At 42.0% G+C, this 20215-nt stretch overlaps 1 protein-coding gene across 28 annotated transcripts in view; it reads right to left on the bottom strand.

Moving 5' to 3' along the window:
• The window catches only part of MAP4 (microtubule associated protein 4), a 228385-nt gene that overhangs the window by 60271 nt on the left and 147899 nt on the right, over positions 1-20215 (bottom strand). For all 28 annotated transcript variants that reach the window (XM_039477523.2, XM_010337027.3, XM_039477527.2 and 25 more), the window contains 5 exons: positions 14044-14166; positions 8946-9059; positions 5759-5881; positions 2775-3905; positions 1658-1780 (listed from right to left, as the gene is read on the bottom strand). In XM_039477523.2, coding sequence (XP_039333457.1) covers positions 1658-1780; positions 2775-3905; positions 5759-5881; positions 8946-9059; positions 14044-14166 — 1614 coding nt within the window. The remainder of the gene's footprint in view (positions 1-1657; positions 1781-2774; positions 3906-5758; positions 5882-8945; positions 9060-14043; positions 14167-20215) is intronic.

Raw genomic sequence — 20215 nt, 5'->3', positions numbered from 1 at the left:
CACCCCACAGTATTTATAAAATTTAATTCAGCAATTAATCAGCAGCTATTCAGTGCCATCTTTTATGCTATTTTATTCAATTATTATGTAAATCTTGAGTTTCAGAGTTCATACCTGAAAAGTTCTCTCTTCATTTAGGTTATAATATAATAATTTGGGGGCAAAGACTGGGACTTAAATATCTATGTGCCTTAACATGGTGTATTTTGTACAAAATAAGCATTTGATTTCTTGTGCTAGATAGTGTGCAAAGTACTGGAGATTCTAAGTAAAATAAGTCATGGCCCCTGCCCTCAGGATGTCCATATTCCAATCATAGTCACAGAAAAGTAAACAGAAAATCAAGTTGATAACCATATACATATGCTTTTGGCTTATCAAAACCAGGTAATCTTAAAATTCACCGAATAATCAGATTTTAAGTTGGAAAGTATCTTAGAGAGTACCTCTCCCAGTTTAATAAAAATTAGAATTATCTAAGGATCTTATTAAAATGCAGATTATAATTACAAAAGCCTGAGGTAGAGCCCAAGATTCTGCATTTCTAACAGGCTCTCAGGCATTGCAGATGCTGTTGGGCCACGGAACACTGTTAACTAATAAGGCTCTAGAGATCATTTGACCAATTAATTTATCTTATAGCTGAGTAAGCTGAGATATGGGCAAGTTATGTAAATTGCCTAAGACCACAAAGGATAGAATAATGAACAGCTGAACTGGATCAAATTTTGGTGTCGTTTCTTCACTATGAAAACAGTGGAGATTCACTGGGGTGAGGGAGAAAAAAAAAAAAAAACAGAAAAAATAAGAAAACAGTGGAGAAGGCCAGGTGCAGTGACTCATGTCTGATAATCTCAGCACTTTGGGAGGTGGAGGCAGGCAGATTACCTGAAGTCAGGAATTCGAGACCAGCATGGCAAACATGGTAAAACTCTGTCTCTGCTAAAAATATAAAAACTAGCTGGGTATGGTGGTACATGCCTGTAATCCCAGCTACTTGGGAGGCTGAGGCAGGAGAATTGTTTGAACCCGGTAGGCAGAGGTTGCAGTGAGCTAAGATCACGCCAGTGTACTCCAGCCTTGGCAACAGAGCAAAACTCTGTCTCAAAAAAACAGGCAAACAAACAAAAAACAGTAAAGAAAAAAAAATTTAGGTGTCCTGATTGCTGTAGTAGTAATTTTTAAAGATATACCAGGCCAGGCGCAGTGGCTCATGCCTGTAATCTCAGGACTTTGGGAGGCCGAGGCAGGCAGAACACGAGGTCAGGAGATCGAGACCATCCTGGCCAACATGGTGAAACCCTGTTCTACTAAAATACAAAAAACTAGCCAGGCGTGGTGGCATGCGCCTGTAGACCCAGCTACTCAGGAGGCTGAGGCAGAGGAATCACTTGAACCCCAGGAGGCTGAGGTTGCAGTAAGCTGAGATCGTGCTACTGCACTCCAGCCTGGTGATAGAGCGAGACTCCTTCTCAAAAAAATGATATAACAAGCTGCCTTTCTGTAGAAACAGGATAAAATCTGTCTAAGAGAATTAACTTCATAAACTATACTGCTGATTACCACCATGCAACAGGGAACTAGCGACAATGTCTACCATCACTACTCCATCGCCCCTAATTTGCTTCAAAGAGTTCCTTTTGTTTTCCTAACTTACCTGAGGTCTCTGAAGAAAGCTCAGAAGGTTGACTGTTGCATGGCTTCTTTTCCTCTAGTTTTTCTAACACATAATCTTCATTGGCTGGCAAGCTGCACTTTCCCCCCATATCTGTGATGGGTTCTAAAGGTAGTAACAAAAAGCACACACGTTTCAGAGAAGCACTATTTCAGCCATTTTCCACCTGCCAGAAATTGAATATGCGATTCATTTCTGAGGAGTTCTCCTACAAGGGGCAGCAGAGAAGTAAAGTGGTAGTTGGAAACTGAAGTTGGGATGGTCTTTTTTTTTTTTTTTTTGAGACGGAGTTTTGCGCTGTCGCCCAGACTGTAGTGCAGTGGCGCGATCTTGGCTCACTGCAATCTCTGCCTCCTGGGTTCAAGCAATTCTCCTGCCCCAGCCTCCTGAGTAGCTGGGACTACAGGTGTGGGCTGCCATGTCCAGTTAAGTTTTTTTTTGTATTTTTAGTAGAGACGGGGTTTCACCATGCTGGCCCGGATAGTCTTGATCTCCTGACCTCATGATCTGCCCGCCTCACCCTCCCAAAGTGCTGGGATTATAGGCGTGAGCCACCGTGCCTGGCTTGTTTTGTTTTTAAGATGGGAAAAATAATAAATGTTTGTAAGTTGGTGGGAATGATCCAATGGAAAAGGATTTAAATTGGTGGGGGGGGCAAAAAATGAGGAAAATACGCAGGGCAATATATCAAGTAGGAAAGAGGAGATGGAATCTACTGCAAAATAAGGAGAGGTTGGTCTTAATTAGGAGCAGGAACAGTTTACTTATAAAAAACAGGAGCATTTTCATAGGCAGACTCCATGGATACAGACAAGTAGCTGGGTAGGTAAAAGAATAAATGTTTGTGGATGTTCTATTTTATTGCTTGAATTATCTGAAAGAAAAACAGGACAATCAGCAGAGAATGAAGATAGAAAAGGTGTTGGAGGTGGGAGGAGGGTAAAGGTGAGAAAGAGTTGTCTAGAAGAGCAGGAGTATGAATAAACTTGCAAAGTACAGGGTGACTGTCTGTACTTTACCTGGCATGATGTTTGTCCTTAGTCTTCTTGAGACTACACCCTAGTAGAGAGAAATACTGAGAGTAAGCACAAGTACGTACCTGGTGAAATCATCAAAGTAGGTGCAGCTGACTGCCCGGCATCCCGCAGAGATTCTAAAAGGGAATCCTCACTTATTCCTTTTTGTGTCTGTGCAATTTGCATGTCTTTAATTGGAACTGATGTTGCCTCTGTTTCTGAGAGTGGTGCAACATCTTTGGCTGGAGTCACATTGTTGGCGGGGGTCAGAACCCCATTCTTAGTCAGGGCTGCTTCTGTTTTGGGTGCTGGGACCTGGTCCTTAGTCAGGACCACCTCTGTTTCTGGAGGCAGACATATGTTCTTGATGAGAACTATTTCTGTTTCTGGAGGTGGAGTCACATCCTTGCCCAAAGCCATTTCTGTTTCTGACAGTGGAGATATGTCCTTCTTCAATGAAGCCACTTCTTTTTCTGTGAACAGAGCCATATGCTTGCCCAGGGTCATTTCTGTTTCTGGGAGTTGAGCCATGTCCTTGACTGGGGCTACCTCTGCTTCTAAAGGCAGTGCTTTATCCTTGGTCAAGACCACATTGGTTTCTGGGGGCTGTGCCATGTCGACAGCCAGGGCTACCTCTGTTTCGGAGGACAAAGCCACTTTCTCAGCGGAGGATATTTCTGTGGATGATATAATGTCTTTAGCCTGTGCCACCTCTATTTCTGAGGGTAACACCAAACCCTTGGCTGGGGCTATCTCGTCTTCTTCGGAAGGTCCCATGTCCTTGGAAGGGGACAAGTCCATTTTTATAGGAGGTGCCCTCTCTGTTTCTTTGAACAGTGTCACATTCTTGGCTGGGGCTACCCCTGTTTCTGTGGGCAGTACCACATGCTTGGCCAAAGACATATCTGTTTCTGTGGGCCATTCAACATCCTTAACTGGGGTCACTTCTGTTTCTATGGGTAGTTCCATGTCCTTGACTGGGGCCATATCTGATTCCATGGATGGCTGTGTGTCCCTGGCCAGAGTCACATCTAATTTGGTGGGTGGTTCCATATCTTTAGTCAATGCCACTTCTTGTGCAATGTCCTTGGTGAGGGCTATCTCTGTTTCTTTAGACGGTGCTATATCCATAGTATTCAGTCCCATCATTATTTCCAATGCTTGTGCTGGTGGCCTCTCTTCTTCTGACGCCATTTCTATCTCCTTGGCTAGCTCTAATGGGAAAAAATTGGAAATTTAGGACACATCATTGTCTACTCATACCTTTTCATTAAAAATGTTTACTTTCTTCAGGCATAAGAGTATTTGACTTTTGTGACCATAAGACTGTACATGTAACTAAGAGGCTAATGTCAAATAACCTATTCTACCTACTCTTTGACAGTCTCAACACTTGGAAGAATAAGATGTAAGACAGTAGGAGGACAAGCAGTGGAGGAGAGAAGGCAAAGAAGAGAGAAAACACAGGCTTAAAAAAAAAAAACCAAAACACATGCACAGAATTAGTATTAGAATGAGAATCTGTGGGACAACAGGTCAGTCATGCTTCCTATCAAGAAAAATCCCAGAGTTCTAATACTGTACTGAATTTTTTCTTTTTGAGATGGGGGTCTCACTCTGGGTTGCCCAGGATGGAGTACAGTAGCATGATCTTGGCTCCAGGGTCCAAGTGATTCTCCTGTCTCAGACACCCTAGTAGTTGGGATTATAGGTGCCTGTCACCATGCCCAGCTAATTTTTTTTTTTTTTTTTTAAGAGATGGAGTTTCGCTCTTTCTCCCAGATTGCAGTGCAGTGGCATGATCTCAGCTCACTGTAACCTCCACCTTCTGGTTTCAAGCAATTCTCCTGCCTCAGCCTCCCGAGTGGCTGGGATTGCAGGCGCCTACCACCATACTTGGCTAATTTTTCTATTTTTAGTAGAGATGGGGTTTCACCATGTTGGCCATGGCCATGCTGGTCTCAAACTCCTGACCTTGTGATCTGCCCACCTCGGCCTATCAAAGTGCTGGGATTACAGGTATGAGCCACTGTGCCCAGCCCAATTTTTGTATTTTTTGTAGAAAGGGGGTTTCACCATATTTGTCAGGCTTGTCTAGAACTCCTGACCTCAAGTGATCTGCCTGCGTCAGCTTCCCAAAGTGCTGCAATTATAGGTGTGAGCCACCACACCCAGCCGCAAATCTATACTGAATTTTTTAAAAATTCAGACACTTAATACAATGAAAATGTGATGTAAAAAACATATATATTAAAAAAACAAAAAAATTTATTTATTTGCCCATTAACCCTAGGTGTTGTAGTTCAATAATTCCTCCAGTGGTGATATCACTAATATAAGCAAACATTTGTGACAGTTCTGAAAAAAAAATTTTTTTGAGACAGAGTCTCGCTCTGTTGCCAGGCTGGAGTGCAGTGGCGCAATCTCAGCTCACTGCAATCTCTGCCTCCCAGGTTCAAGTGACTCTCCTGCCTCAGTCTCCAAGTAGCTGGGACTACAGGCATGTGCCACCACACTCAGCTAATTTTTGTATTTTTAGTAGACAAGGTTTCACCATGTTGGCCAGGATGGTCTTGATCTCTTGACCTTATGATCCACCTGCCTTGGCCTCCTAAAGTGCTGGGATTATAGGTGTGAGCCACTGTGCCCAGCCTAAAATCTTTTTTTTTTTTTTTTTTTTTTTAGATAGAATCTTGCTCTGTCATTTGGGCTGGAGTACAGTACACAATCTCAGCTCACTACAACCTCCGCCTCCTGGGTTCAAGCAATTCGCCTGCCTCAGCTTCCCAAGTAGCTGGGATTACAGGCACCTGCCACTATGCCCAGCTGATTTTTTATTATTTTTAAGTAAAGACAGGGTTTCACGATTGTGGCCAGGTTGGTCTCAAATTCCTGATTCACCCACCTGAGTCTCCCAAAGTGCTGGGATTATAAGTGTGAGCCACTGCACCCGACCAGTTCTGAAATTTTTTTATCTGCTGTAAGCTGCTAAAAATATACCAAATGACTCATATTGATTATCAATACTGCAACCATTAACTGATAAAGGGAGTCTCTAATATTTTACCTGCTGTTGGCTGAGGAGGTTCTGCACTGGCCGCTGGGAAAACAAAGGACTGTGAGTATGGAGAGTTTAAGGCTTCCACAGACCACTCCTGAGGTACAACAGCTGTGTTGCAGGGAGACATACCTAATATTGAAACACAAACAAACACATTTTGAAACTTGGTAAACACTGGAAACAAATGATAACTGATATTTAAAATCTGCTGCATATATTGCCAGGAAGATAGACTAATAAAAGCAATGCCAAAAATTTTAAAGAAAACACTGCTGACATTGTTCAGGTTTTGGCTAGTTGTTAGTAGGTGGTATAGTATATCCCGATATGCCACTAATTAACATTCATTGTCTACCTTCTACAGGTTAATATAAAGATTCAAAACATCAATGATTGAACTCTGGTTCTAACACCATAACCAACATAATATACTACAGTAAAGAATTGTGAGCCTTAATTTCTTCCTCTGCAAAATGAGATTAACACCTCTCTTTCCAATATTAGAAGACAGTTTTACAAAGATACTTTGTAGCAGGTTTTTGTTGTTGTTTTTGAGACGCAGTTTCACTCTTTTGCCCAGGCTGGAGTGCAGTGGCATGATCTCAGCTCACTACAACCTCCACCTCCCAGGTTCAAGTGATTCTCCTGCCTCAGCCACCCAAGTAGCTGGGATTACAGGCATGCACCACCATGCCCAGCTAATTTTCATATTTTTATTTTATTTTATTTATTTATGAGACGGAGTCTTGCTCTTGTCATCCAGGCTGCAGTGCAATGACATGATCTCAGCTCACTGCAACCTCCGCCTCTCAGGTTCAAATGATTCTCCTACCTCAGAGTAGCTGGGATTACAGACCATCCTGTAATTTTTGTATTTTTAGTAGAGATGGGGTTTCACTATGTTGGCTAGGCTGGTCTCGAACTCCTGACCTCAGGTGATCTGCCCACTTCCGCCTCCCAAAGCGGTGGGATTACAGGTATGAGCCACTGCACCTGGCCTCAAGTAATCCACCCACCTTGGCCTCCCAAACTGCTGGCATTATAGGTGTGAGCCACCAAGCCCAGCTGGTTTTTTTTTTTTTTTTTTGAGTCTCACTCTGTTATCTAGGCTGGGGTACAGTGGCATGATCATGGCTTGCTGCAGCCTCGACCTTCTGGGCTCAAGCAATCCTTCCACCTCAGCCTCCTGTAGGTATGTGCCACCACACCTGGCTGAATTTAAAATTTTTTTTGTAGGACAGGATCTCACTCTGTTGTCCAGATTGGTTTCAAATTCCTGGGCTAAAGCAATCTTCCTTCCTCGGTTTCCCAAAGTGCTAGGGTTACAGGCATGAGCCACTGTGTCCGGCTGTAAATGAACAACTAGACAAATGTGGCTGGGTGCAAAGGCTCACGCCTGTAAACCCAGCACTTTGGGAGGCTGAGGCGGGTGGATCACTTGAGCCCAGGAATTCGAGATCAGGCTGGGCAACGTGGCAAGACTCCAACTCTACAAAAAATTAGCCAGGCATAGTGGTACACGCCTGTAATCCCAGCTACTCAGGAGACTGAAGTGGGAGGATCACATGAGTCGGGAAGTCAAGGCTGCAGTTAGCATCACTGTACTCTAGCCTGGGTAGACCGAGTGAGACCCTGTCTCAAAAAAATAAAATGGGAGATCACAGCCCAATTGTGAATCTGTGAGTTGTCTCCTTTGATTAATCCAAAGAGAGCCTTGTCACAGCCAGAGCCCCTAAATCTGACTTTTCTTTTTTCTTTTTTCTTTTTTTTTTTTGAGACGGAGTTTCGCTCTTGTTACCCAGGCTGGAGTGCAATGGCGCGATCTCGGCTCACCGCAACCTCCGCCTCCTGTTCAGGCAATTCTCCTGCCTCAGCCTCCTGAGTAGCTGGGACTACAGGCACACGCCACCATGCCCAGCTAATTTTTTTTTGTATTTTTAGTAGAGACAGGGTTTCACCATGTTGACCAGGATGGTCTCGATCTCTTGACCTCGTGATCCACCCGCCTCAGCCTCCCAAAGTGCTGGGATTACAGGCTTGAGCCACAGTGCTCGGCATAAATCTGACTTTTCTTAGTTGTTAACTTCAAAGGTGATGTGTGAAAGGCCATGTTGTTTGGCATTAAACAACTAAAGGAGACTAGAATATGCTACCCCAAAATACGCTACTTTGACATGACATTTTTAGGCTGAAGGCTATTATTAGCCTGGAGATGGCACCATAGGAATCTACAAAGAAACTTTTACTAACTAGCTTTTACCTACCATTTACTTGCCTCCCCATATTTGCGGGTCCTAGAGACTCAAAAATCTTTTTCCTTCATCTTGTCACTTCTCAAAAATTTTTTTTGAGATGGAGTCTTGCTCTGTCACCCAGGCGGGAGTGCAGTGGTGCAGTCTTGGCCCACTGCAACCTCTGCCTCTCGAGTTCAAGCAATTCTCCTGCCTCAGCCTCCTGAGCAGCTGGGACTAGAGGTGCACATCAGCATGCCTGGCTAATTTTTTGTATTTCTAGTGGACGTGGGGTTTCACCATATTGGCCAGGCTGGTCTCGAACTCCTGACCTCATGATCCACCCACCTCAGCTTCCCAAAAGTGTTGGGATTACAGGCGTGAGCCACTGTGCCTGGCCACAAAAAAATTTTATCTTTTTTTATTGAAGAAGCTATATAAGCTGTAATCGTAAAGCCACCTCTTGCAGAATTACTCATTCTCTAGGTACCTCTCATATACGTATGAAATTCACATGTTAAACTTTGGTCTCTTTTTTCTTTTCTTTTCTTTTTTTTTTTTTTCAGACTGAGTCTTGATCTGTCACCCAGGCTGGAGTGCAGTGGCACAATCTCGGCTCACTACAACCTCTGCCTCCCAGGTTCAAGCGATTCTCCTGCCTCAGCCTCCTGAGTAGCTGGGATTACAGGCTAATGCCACCACGCCTGACTAAATTTTTTGTATTTTTAGTAGAGACGAGGTTTCACCATGTTGGTCAGGCTGGTCTTGAACTCCTGACCTTGTGATCCTTCCGCCTCAGCCTCCCGAAGTGCTGGGATTACAAGCAGAGCCACTGAGCCTGGACTTCATTTTTCTTATTAATCAATCTTTTATTATAAAGCCCTAGTCAGTGAACCTAAGATGAATAAAGGAAAAAATTTTGTCCCTTCCCTACAGAATAAATCCATTTGGAGAAGCCATACCATAGCTGTCTTTCAAGGGATCACTTTGTCCTGTAAATATTGAAGAATTGCCTGTTCCACCGGAGATAAAGACCAAATCTGTCAGGCCATCATCACGGTACATCTTAAAGGGATCTGGAATAGAGAAGAAATCCAAAACTCATTCCTGGTGAATGCAAATAGAAAGATTAATATTTCTTTCTTTTTTTTCTTTTTGGGGTGGAGTCTTGCTCTGTTGCCCAGGCTGGAGTGCTGTGCTGCAATTTTGGCTCACTGCAATTTCCACCTCCCAGGATCAAGTGATTCTCCTGCGTCAGCCTCTTAAGTAGCTAGGATTACAGATGCCTGCCACCATGCCTGGCTAATTTTTGTATTTTTTTGTGTGGTAGTGATGGGGTTTCTCCATGCTGGCCAGGCTAGTCTCAAATTCCAGATCTCAAGTGATCTACGCGCCTCAGCCTCTCAAAGTGTTGGGATTACAGGCGTGAGCCACTGTGCTCAGCCAATATTTCTTATTATCCTATGAGGAATATAGATAAGTTGTCAACAGTAAAATAAATTGAGATCATATGTGACTGTACATGGTAGAGAATCAATATTCACTAATTTGTTTGTTAATAATAAATATTCCCTTCTCTAAGATTTGGTTATATACATTAGATAGCCAACAAATGTATAAAACAAAAAGGGCAACTAATGCTCAACTGTGTAACAAACACTCTAAGAGGTGAAAGTATTTAAAACTAAATTTTCAATATACAATTACATAACATTCATTTTAAGTTACTTTTTAAAAAGACAGAGCCATAAGAAGCTTTAAAAAAAACAACAACAAGGAATTTTTCACCTCATGGAGATAATGAAGAAAACTGCATTTCAAAACTGTGAATGGGACAAGATAAATAATTGGTATTCTGAGAGAGGAAATAAACTCTTGACTCAGGAGCTGGCATGAATAAAAGCACTCAAAACATCAGGTAAATTCTTTGTGCTTTTGTAGGCTTCTATTTTCTGAGGAGGCCTTCTCAGAATGTATCTTATATCTCAATCACCCTGAAGCTTATTAAAATGAAGATCGCTGGTTCCTGAGAATCTGCATTTCCAACTAGTTCCTGAGTACACTAACATATCACTTCCTTAAGACACTTTAATTGTCAGAGACAGCTGCATAAAAGCCCAGGCCTTGAGAGAATGTTCATTTTCTTGCCTCTGAGGCAGCTATACCACCCTCTTTTTTGTAAGGAATTTCAGGATTAGGGGAGACCACTGCATCAGGAAGTATGAACAAGCAGAAGGCAATACTGGAAACTTGTTGAGACTTCTTCTTCAGAAAAGCACAGGAGCCTAGAAAAGTGGTGCACACCCTGGCTACTTGAGAGGCTGAGGTGGGAGGATCTTCTTGAGGCCAAGAGTTCAAGGCTGCAGTGTACTATCATATGGTGACTGTGAACAGTCACTGCACTCCTGTCTGGGCAACAATGATAGACCTCCATCTTTAAAAACAAAAACACAGCCTGTTTTTTGTTTAAAAACAACAAGAAAGAAAATCCTTTCAAAAAACAGAAAAATTAGCCAGGCATGGTTGTGGATGCCTGCAGTCCCAGCTACTCGGCAGGCTGAGGTGAAAGATCAGAGGTCGAGTCTGTGGTTAAGTCATGGCTGCACAACTGCGCTACAGCCTGAGCGACAGAGTGAAACTCCATCTCAAAATAAATAAATAGAAATTAAAAAAAAAAAAAAAAAGAAAAGAAACAAAATGAAATTAAAAAAAAAAAAAAAGAAGAAGAGGAGGTAGAATATTAAAGACACGATAAACATTCATTCTTCCCAGTTCTCTATGGTTTGGGGTAGCTTGTTGTTTTCTCTGCCTCTCATACTTCCCCTGAGGGAAAATTGGATTCTTAGAGCATCTAAAAGAGTAAATGCTGTATGGTCTGCCCCTTAAGATGGGAGCTTACTAAATTACATGTAAAAATAGATGATCCTTACAGAGTTTTGTCATTTAGTCATTAATTTTTTACTGGGTGCCTACCACGTGGCAGACCCAGTATGCTCTAAAAAACCCAAAGATGTACAAGGTCAGGATGGGAACATTCAGCCGCAGGATATATTTTGGTTCAAGTTAAGAGACATCTTTGGTTGGTAAGTATTTAAGCTGAGAACTAAAGTATTTAATTTGAGAACTAAAGAACTGAGTGGTTATGAGGAGTGGGTCAAACCTTCTCTCTCTCTACATTCCCTCTCATCTAATACCACAGTTTAAAATTCCATCTATAGGTTGATAACACCCGAATTTATAGCTCAAGACTTCTAGACCTCTCCCCTTATTTCCAGACTTTTATGTAACATGTTTCCAAATCTACTCCTTATATAGTCTTTCCATCTCTAATGGCATTCTATCCTCCTATCTTTTTTTCAAAAACCTTGGAGTCATCTTTTATTTTTATTTTTTTGAATGGGGTCTCACTATATTGCCCAGGCATATCTCGAACTCCTGGGCTCAAGCTATCCTCCCACCTCTGCCTCCCTAAGAGCTAGGATTACAGGTGAGCCACAGCACCCAGCAGGAGTCATCTCGGACCTCTCTCTTTTTCACATACCACAGCCAACCTACCAGAAAATCTATTGCACTTGACCTTCAAATGTTCCCCAGAACCTATTTCTTCCCCAGCTCCATGACTACGATATCTCATAAGGTTGCAGTCAAGCGGTTGGCCAGGGGCTGTGGTGATCTGAAGACTTAATTGGGGCTGCAGAACCTGCCTGTAAGATGGCTTACTCACATGGCTGTTGACTGGATACCTCTGTTCCTCTCCCATGTGTGCCTCTCCATATCAGCTGGTTTTTGTCATGATGCATAAACCCAGAGTGATCAAGATGGAAGCTACCATATTTTTGTAATTTAATCTTAGAAATGACACATCATTAGTTCTGCCATCTATTCTACTAATCACACAGACCAAGTCTAGTACAACATGGGAGGTGACTACACAAGGGTATGAATACCAGGAGGCAGTTGACTAACACACTCAACTTTTCAGGAAATTAAACTCTCCTGAATTTTTTTTTCCTACTTCAAAATAGGTCATTCCTTTGTTACACTTGCTGGCTCCTCTTCTTCCTGATTTAAATTATTTATTTATTTATTTATCACTTGACCTCAGGTGGTTGAGGCTACAGTGAGCTGAGATTGCGCCACTGCACTCCAGCCTGGGTGACAGAGGGAGATTCTGTCTCAAAAAATAAAATAATTAAATATGGTATATCCATACAATGGAATATTACATGTCCATAAAGAAAGTACTGATACATGCCACAAAATGCAGGACTCCTCAAAATATTATGCTAAGTGAAAAAAAAAGACACAAAGAAACCACACATTATATGATTCCCTTTATATGAAATATTTAATGTAAGCAAATTTAAAGAGACAAATTGATGGTTGCTTGGGGTTGTGGTGGATAGGGAGATGGAGGTGATATTTAAGATACAGAGTTTCTTTTTGTGGTAATAAAGTGTGCTAAAATTGACTTTGGTTATTTATCTACCTGCCTGACTGCTTGCCTGCCTACCTACCCACCTATCTGCCTACATATCTATCAGGGACAGCTGTGTGTGTTGCCCAGACTAGAGTACAGCAGCATGATTCAAACTACACCTTTGAAGTGCTGGACTCAAGAGATTCCCCCACCCCAGCTTCCTGAGTAGCTAGGACTACAGGCATGTGCTGCCACACCTAGCTAATTAAAAAAAATTTTTGTAGAGACAGAATCTCATTATGTTGTTCAGGATGGTCTCAAACTCCTTGCCTCAAGTGATCATCACGCCTATGACTCCCAAAATGCTGGGATTATAGGCACAAGTCACTGAACCTGGCTGAATTATACACTTTAAATGGGTAAACTACATGGTACCATGAATTATTGGCCAGGCACAGGTGGCTTACGCCTATAATGCCAGCACTCTGGGAGGCTGAGGTGGGCAGATAACTCGAGGTCAGGAGTTTGCGACCAGCCTAGCCAACATGGTGAAACCTTGTCTTTACTAAAAATACAACAAATTAGTCAAGTGTGGTGGGCACCTGTAATTCCAGCTACATGGGAAGCTGAGGCAGAAGAATCGCTTGAACACAGAATATAGAGGTTGCAGTGAGCCAAGATCACACCACTGCCCTTCATCCTGGGTGCCAGTGTGAGACTCCGTCTCAAAAAAAAAAAAAAGAATTAAAGGCCGGGCACGCCATGGCTTATGCCTGTAATCCCGGTACTTTGGGGGGCCAAGATGGGTGGATCACTTGAGGTCAGAAGTTCAAGACTAGCCTGACCAACATGGGGAAACCCTGTCTCTACTAAAAAATACAAAATTAGCCGGGTATGGTGGCACATGCCTGTAATCCCAGCTACTCAGGAGGCTAAGGCAGGAGAATCGCTTGAACCAGGGAGGCAGAGGTTGCGGTTACCCGAGATTGTGCCATTGCACTAGGTTATTTGAAACAAACAGTGAGAATCTTGTAAGTTAGATGTCAAAAAAGAAGCCATATTTAAGTGGAAACATAACTTGAGCTCTCAACCTGGCTAATATGGAAGTACCAAAGCTACTTCTTTGAGGTTCTTTTGAATCTCATTCTTCCTACCAACTCTGGCTCTGAGCTACTAGATATGCCTTTTGTTTGTTTTTAATTTTATAGAAATTGGGTATGAGTCAGATTTCTCTTCTGTCAACAAAGGAATATTATATATAGGCAGAGTTAGGTAAGAAATACAGATAATGTATATATAAAGGCTCTAGCACTGTGCCTGGCACAAAACAGCACTGGTTTAACATTACCATAATGATTCTGGAAGAATTAATGTTCTAAGGTACTATGGATCCTCTAATCTTCAATGTATCTGAATTTCAGATAATGTATTTAAAATAGGTTTTGAAGAGCAGGGAACTAGAGGGCATTAAGTGTCTCAAAAGAAAGGATAAATGAAGAAGAGAAAGGGACTAATCAATGCTCAGGTTGTATTTTTGTGAGTTATACATAGGCTAGTATTTTCATCTGAATGGTGGCTGTAGCTTTTTCACATTTATGTGATAGCTCACATTTAGTAGTCACAAGCAAGCCAGGACTTACCAGTCTGGATAGGATTGACCACTTGCTCAGGTTGGAAACAAAAGTTGGTATCTTCTGGCCAGTTCTGGCTGTTGGGGTATTCCTGGTAGGCCATTTTCTCCTCAAGGAATTCAGTTGGAGACCCTTAAAATAGAGACACAAAACAAAAGTTGCAAGGCATTTCAGTTTTCTCCTCCACTACAGTGGAATTTCTACAAGTATCACAGCTAATACAATATTTAAAAATCCTTTCTAGCTAGTGTCTTAAAAAAAAAAACTTTTTTGTTTTAATTGAAAGATAAAAGGAGATGGATGAGACATGCGTCTGTAGTCCCATTTACTTGGGAGGCTGAGACAGAACTACCTGAGCCCAGGAGTTCCAGGCTGTAGTGCAGTATGATCGCACCTGTGAATAGCTACTGCACTCCAACCTGGGCAACACAGCAAGACTCTGTCACTAAAAAAATAGTTTAAGATAGAAGGAAATAAAGTACTGAAGGCATAAAGTAGGTCATTAAGGTTAAACTCCGCCCCCCCGCCCCCCGCCACCACTACAGAGTGACTCTAGGTTATATAGGCACAAGAGGTTAGTGATTTCTCCACATAAAAGAACAAGGATAAAACTGAAAATCAACCATGTCAGTGCACTGGAATTAAAGCCAGACCTAAGTAAGTGGAAAGATATAACATGTTCAGGAACGAAAGATTCAATACTGTTAAGATGGTAATCCTCAAAATGACCAATATATTGAGGAAATTACAATGAAAATCCTAGCATTTCTTTTTAAAGATATCAATCAGCTCATGCCATAATTTATATCAAAACATAAAAAATCTATAAAAGGCAAAACAATTTTGAAGAGAAACAGTTGAAGGGCTTATATAACCTGCTTTTAAAAGTTATTATAAATGTATCAACTCAGGCTGGCAGTGGTGGCTCATGCCTGTAATCCCAACACTTTAGGAGGCTGAGGCAGGCGATCACTTTGAGATCAGAAGTTCGAGACCAGCCTGACAAACACGGTGAAACCGCATCTCTAGTAAAAATAGAAAAATTACCTGGGCATGGTGGTACATGTCTCTAATTCCAGCTACTCAGGAGGCTGAGGCTTAAGAATCACTTGAACCTGGGAGTGGAAGGTTGCAGTGAGCCAAGATTGTGCGACTCCACTCGAGCCTGGCCGACAGAGCAAGACTATACCAACTCAGTATAGTAGTGGCAACACACTTAGATAAATGGAACAGAACAGGTTCGGAAAGAAACAGGCTATCTACAAACATGCCAGTATAATTTAACCCAGAAACAATTTTTTTTTAAACAAATAATACAGAAACATTGGACACATATGTAAAAGTTAACTCCAAACAGATCAAAGACCTAATGTAGCACACTGCTAACTTACTAAGGAAAAAAGAAAAAAAAAAAAAAAAAAGACAACACAAAGACCTAAGAGTTAAAACTAAAAAAACTTGTAAACAGGAGAACATCTCAGTGACCTTGGATTAGGCAAAGATTTCTTAGACATGCCACCAAAAGCACTATCCATGAGACAAAATATAAATTAGACATCATGAACATTTAAAACTTTTGGTTTTTCTTTTTTTTCCTTTTCTTTTCTTTTTTTTTTTTTTTTGAGACGGAGTTTCGCTCTTGTTACCCAGGCTGGATGGCACGATCTCGGCTCACCGCAACCTCTGCCTCCTGGGTTCAGGCAATTCTCCTGCCTCAGCCTCCTGAGTAGCTGGGATTACAGGCACGCACCACCATGCCCAGCTGATTTTTTGTACTTTTAGTAGACACAGGGTTTCACCATGTTGACCAGGATGGTCTCGACCTCTTGACCTCGTGATCCACCAGCCTCGGCCTCCCAAAGTGCTGGGATTACAGGCATGAGCCACGGCACCCGGCCAAACTTTTGGTTTTCAAAGATACTATCAAAAGGTCAGGCTCATGCCTGTAATCCCAGCACTCTGGGAGGCCGAGGTGGGCAGATTGCCTGAGGTCAGGAGTTTAAGACCAGCCTGGCCAACATTACAAGACTCTGTCTCTACTAAAAAATACATAAATTAGCTGGGCCTGGTGGCTTGTGCGCCTGCAGTCCCAGCTACTTGGAAGGCTAAGGCAGGAGAATTGCTTGAGCTCAGGAGGGGAAGGTTGCAGTGAACCGAGATCACATCACTGCTCTTCAGCCTGGGTGACAGAGCGACTCTATCTCAAAAACGAAACAAAGCAAAACAAAAACCCCCAAAAACAAACAAACAAAACAACTGGCAAAATATTTCAATATACATTTTACCAAAGAAAATATATAATGGATAATATGCACATGAATGAAGCTCATCAGTCCTTAGGGAAATGCAAATTAATACTACAATAAAATCCTACTACAAAACCATTAAAAAGGCTATAATCAGTCTGGGCACAATGGTTCATGCCTGTAATCCCAGTACTTTGGGAGGCTGAAGCAGGAAGATCACCTGAGCCCAGAAGTTTGAGACCAGCCTGGGCTGGTAGAGACCCTGTCTCTATAAAAAACCCAAAAAAATTGGCCAAGCGTGATGGTGAGTGCCTGTAGTTTCAGTTACTCAGGATGCTGAAGTGGGAAGATTGCTTGAGCCTGGGAGGTCAAGGCTGCAGTATGATCACGTTATTGCCTTGGTGACAGAAAAAGACCCTTTTTCAAAAAAGAGGCTGTAATCAAAAAGACTGACAGAAGCAATTTTGAGAAAGTGTAAAACGGTAGTTTGGTGGGTTTTTATTTATTTATTTACATTTTTCTCAAAAATGCTCTTTTTTTGTTGTTGAGACAGGGTCTTGCTGTCATCCAAGGTGAAGTATGGATCATGGCTGACTGCAGCCTCAACTTCCCAGGCTCAAGTAATTCTCTCACCTCAGCCTCCCAAGTAGCTGCCAACTACAGGCACTTGCCACCACACCTGCCTAATTTAAATATATATATATTTTATGATTATAAAAAATATACATATATACACATATACATATAAATATGTATATTTTATTATTATTTTTTTTTTGGTAGAGACAGGGTCTCATTATGTTGCCCAGGCTGGTCTCAAACTTCTGGAATCAAGCAGTTCTCTGGTCTTAATCTCCCAAAGTCCTGGGATTACAGGCTTGAACCACTGTGCCTGGTTCTACCTGTATTTTTAGAGACTAGTTAAGTAGAGTAGTGAGAAGCAGGGAAAGAGTGGAACAAAGAGTTTGATCTGTTACTGACTGTGAACAACTGAGATAACTCACTACCTTTGGACCAGCCTCTTTTTACTTTTATTTTTTTTTGAAATGGAGTCTCACTCTTTCACCTAGGCTAGAGTGCAGTGGCACAATCTCGGATCACTACAACCTCCACCGCCCAGGTTCAAGTGATTCTCCTGCCTCAGCCTCCCAAGTAGCTGGGACTACAGGCATGTGCCACCATGCCCAGCTAACTTTTGTATTTTTAGTAGAGAAGGGGTTTCACTATGTTGGTCAGGCTGGTCTTGAACTCATGACCTCATGATCTGCCTGCCTTGGCCTCCCAAAGTGCTGGGATTACAAGCGTGAGCCACTGCACCTAGCCCTCTTTTTATTTTTTAAATAACAGCTTTACTGAGTATAATTCGCAAAATTCACCCTTTTATTTATTTATTTTTTGAGGCGTGGTCTCGGCTCACTGCAACCTCCACCTCCTGGGTTCAGGCAATTCTCCTGCCTCAACCTCCTGAGTAGCTGGGATTACAGGCATGAGCCACCATGCTCAGCTAATTTTTTGCATATTTAGTAGAGACGGCGTTTCACCATGTTGACCAGGATGGTCTCGATCTCTTGACCTCATGATCCACCCGCCTTGGCCTCCCAAAGTGCTGGGATTACAGGCGTCAGCCACCGCGCCCGGCCCAAATTCACCCTTTTAAAGTAGAGTTCAAAGGTTTTTAGCATATTCACAGTTATACAAGCATCACTACTATCTAACTTCAAAACATTTTCTTCACTCCAAAAAAGAAATCCCATATCTTTTCTCCTTTCCCACTTTCCCCTACCCCTTGGGTAACCACTCATCTACTTTTTGTTTCTACAAATTTGCCTAATCTAGATATTTCATACAAATGAAGTCACACAATATGTCATCTTTTGTGACTGGCCTCTTTTATTTGGCACAATGTTTTCAAGGTTCATCCATGCTGTAGTATGGTATCTGAACTTTCTTTTTTTTTTTTTTTTTTTTTTTTTTTTGAGATGGAGTTTCGCTCTTGTTACCCAGGCTGGAGTGCAATGGCGCGATCTCGGCTCACCGCAACCTCCGCCTCCTGGGCTCAGGCAATTCTCCTGCCTCAGCCTCCTAAGTAGCTGGGATTACAGGCACACGCCACCATGCCCAGCTAATTTTTTGCACCTTTAGTAGAGACGGGGTTTCACCATGTTGACCAGGATGGTCTCGATCTCTCGACCTCGTGATCCACCCGCCTCGGCCTCCCAAAGTGCTGGGATTACAGGCTTGAGCCACCGCGCCCGGCTGAACTTTCTTTTTTTTAGCCAAATAACATTCCACTGTGCAGATCCACCACACTCTGTTTATCCATTCATCAGCTGACATTTGGTTGTTTCTACTTTTTGGATACTGTGAATAATACTGCTATGAACATTCATGTACAGATTTTTGTGGGAACATATGTTTCAATTTTCTTGGTTGTATCTCTAGGAGTAGAACTGCTGGATCATAAAGCAACTTTTTATGTTTAATATTTTGAGACAGTGCCAAACTGTTTTCCAAAATGGCTGCATCATTTTACAATCTCAACAACAATACATGAGGACTCCAATTTCTTAACATCTTCACCAACATTTGCTATTATCTTTTTTATTTTAGTCATCCTAGATGTGGTAAGAAGTAGTATCTTATTATGGTTTTGATTTGCACTGCTCTAATGACTAATAATGTTAAGCATCTTTTCATGTGTTAATATGGCATTTGGAAGTTTTCTCTGGAGATGTGTCTGCTCAAGGCCTTTATCCATTTTTAATTTCTATTTTATTTAGAGGTGGGGGTCTCACTATGTTGCCCAGACTACAGAGTGCAACACAGTGGGACTGCATTGCAGGTGTAATCATATTCCATTGCAGCCTCAAATTCCTGGGCTCAAGTAATCCTCTTGCTTCCACAAGAGACACCTGTAGCTGAGACCACAGGTGTATGCCACTATGCTTAGCTATCTTTTTGGTTTTTGTTTTTGAGATAGTGCCGTTCTCTTGGCTCAGCAGTGGTACAATCACAGCTCACCACAACCTTAAACTCCTGGGCTCAAGAAATCTTCCTGCCTCAGCCTCCAGAGTAGCTGGGACCACAAGTGGCTAATTTTTAAAATCTTTTGTAGAGAAGAATCTCAAAAGCATTTTGCCAAGTGAGGAAAGCAAGACACCAAATAATGTATATTGTATCATTCAATTTATATGAAATTTCTAGACAAGAACATACAGAACTGTAACAGGAAGCAGATCAGTGGTCGCTTGAAACTGCAGGTCAGAATAGAGACTGGCTTTGTAAATAGGCTCAAGGGAACTTTTAGGGTAATAAAAAAAAGTTCCAAACATGGATTACAGGGATGATTACACAACTCTGTAATTTTATTAGAAATCATTTTGAATATATAATTTTACTAAGAATCATTTACTTCCACACTTAAAATAGGTAAATGTTAGGGTATGTAAATTATACCTCAGTAAAGCTTTTTCTTTTTCTTTTTTTTTTTTTTAAGACAGGGTCAATGTCACCCAGGCTGGAGTACAGTGATGCAAACATAGCTCACTGCAGCCTCGACCTCCCTGGCTCAAGCAATCCTCTCACCCCAGACTGCCAAGTAGCTGGGTCTACAAGCATATGCCACCATGCCCAGCTAATTTTTAGGGTTTTTTTTTTTTTTACAGGCAGGATTTTCACTATCTTGCCCAGGCTGGTCTTCAACTCCTGGCTTCCCGCTTTGGCCTCCCAAAGTGCTGGGATTACGAGCATGAGCCACCACACCTGGCCCAGTAAAAGTTTTTTTTACTAAACACTTCCTTGTTAAGGGCTATGAACTTCTGTGGAGAAGGGAGGACAAGGGTATGAAGGTGAGGTGAGTAGAGAATTCTGAAAGAAGTTTTGAGAGGTTGAATAGCCCCACTACTAAAGTTTGAAATTTCCCTACTGCCTTGATG

This window comes from Saimiri boliviensis, chromosome 8, assembly GCF_048565385.1.
Source record: "Saimiri boliviensis isolate mSaiBol1 chromosome 8, mSaiBol1.pri, whole genome shotgun sequence".
NCBI lineage: Eukaryota > Metazoa > Chordata > Mammalia > Primates > Cebidae > Saimiri > Saimiri boliviensis.
This window is presented reverse-complemented; position numbering and strand designations above follow the sequence as displayed.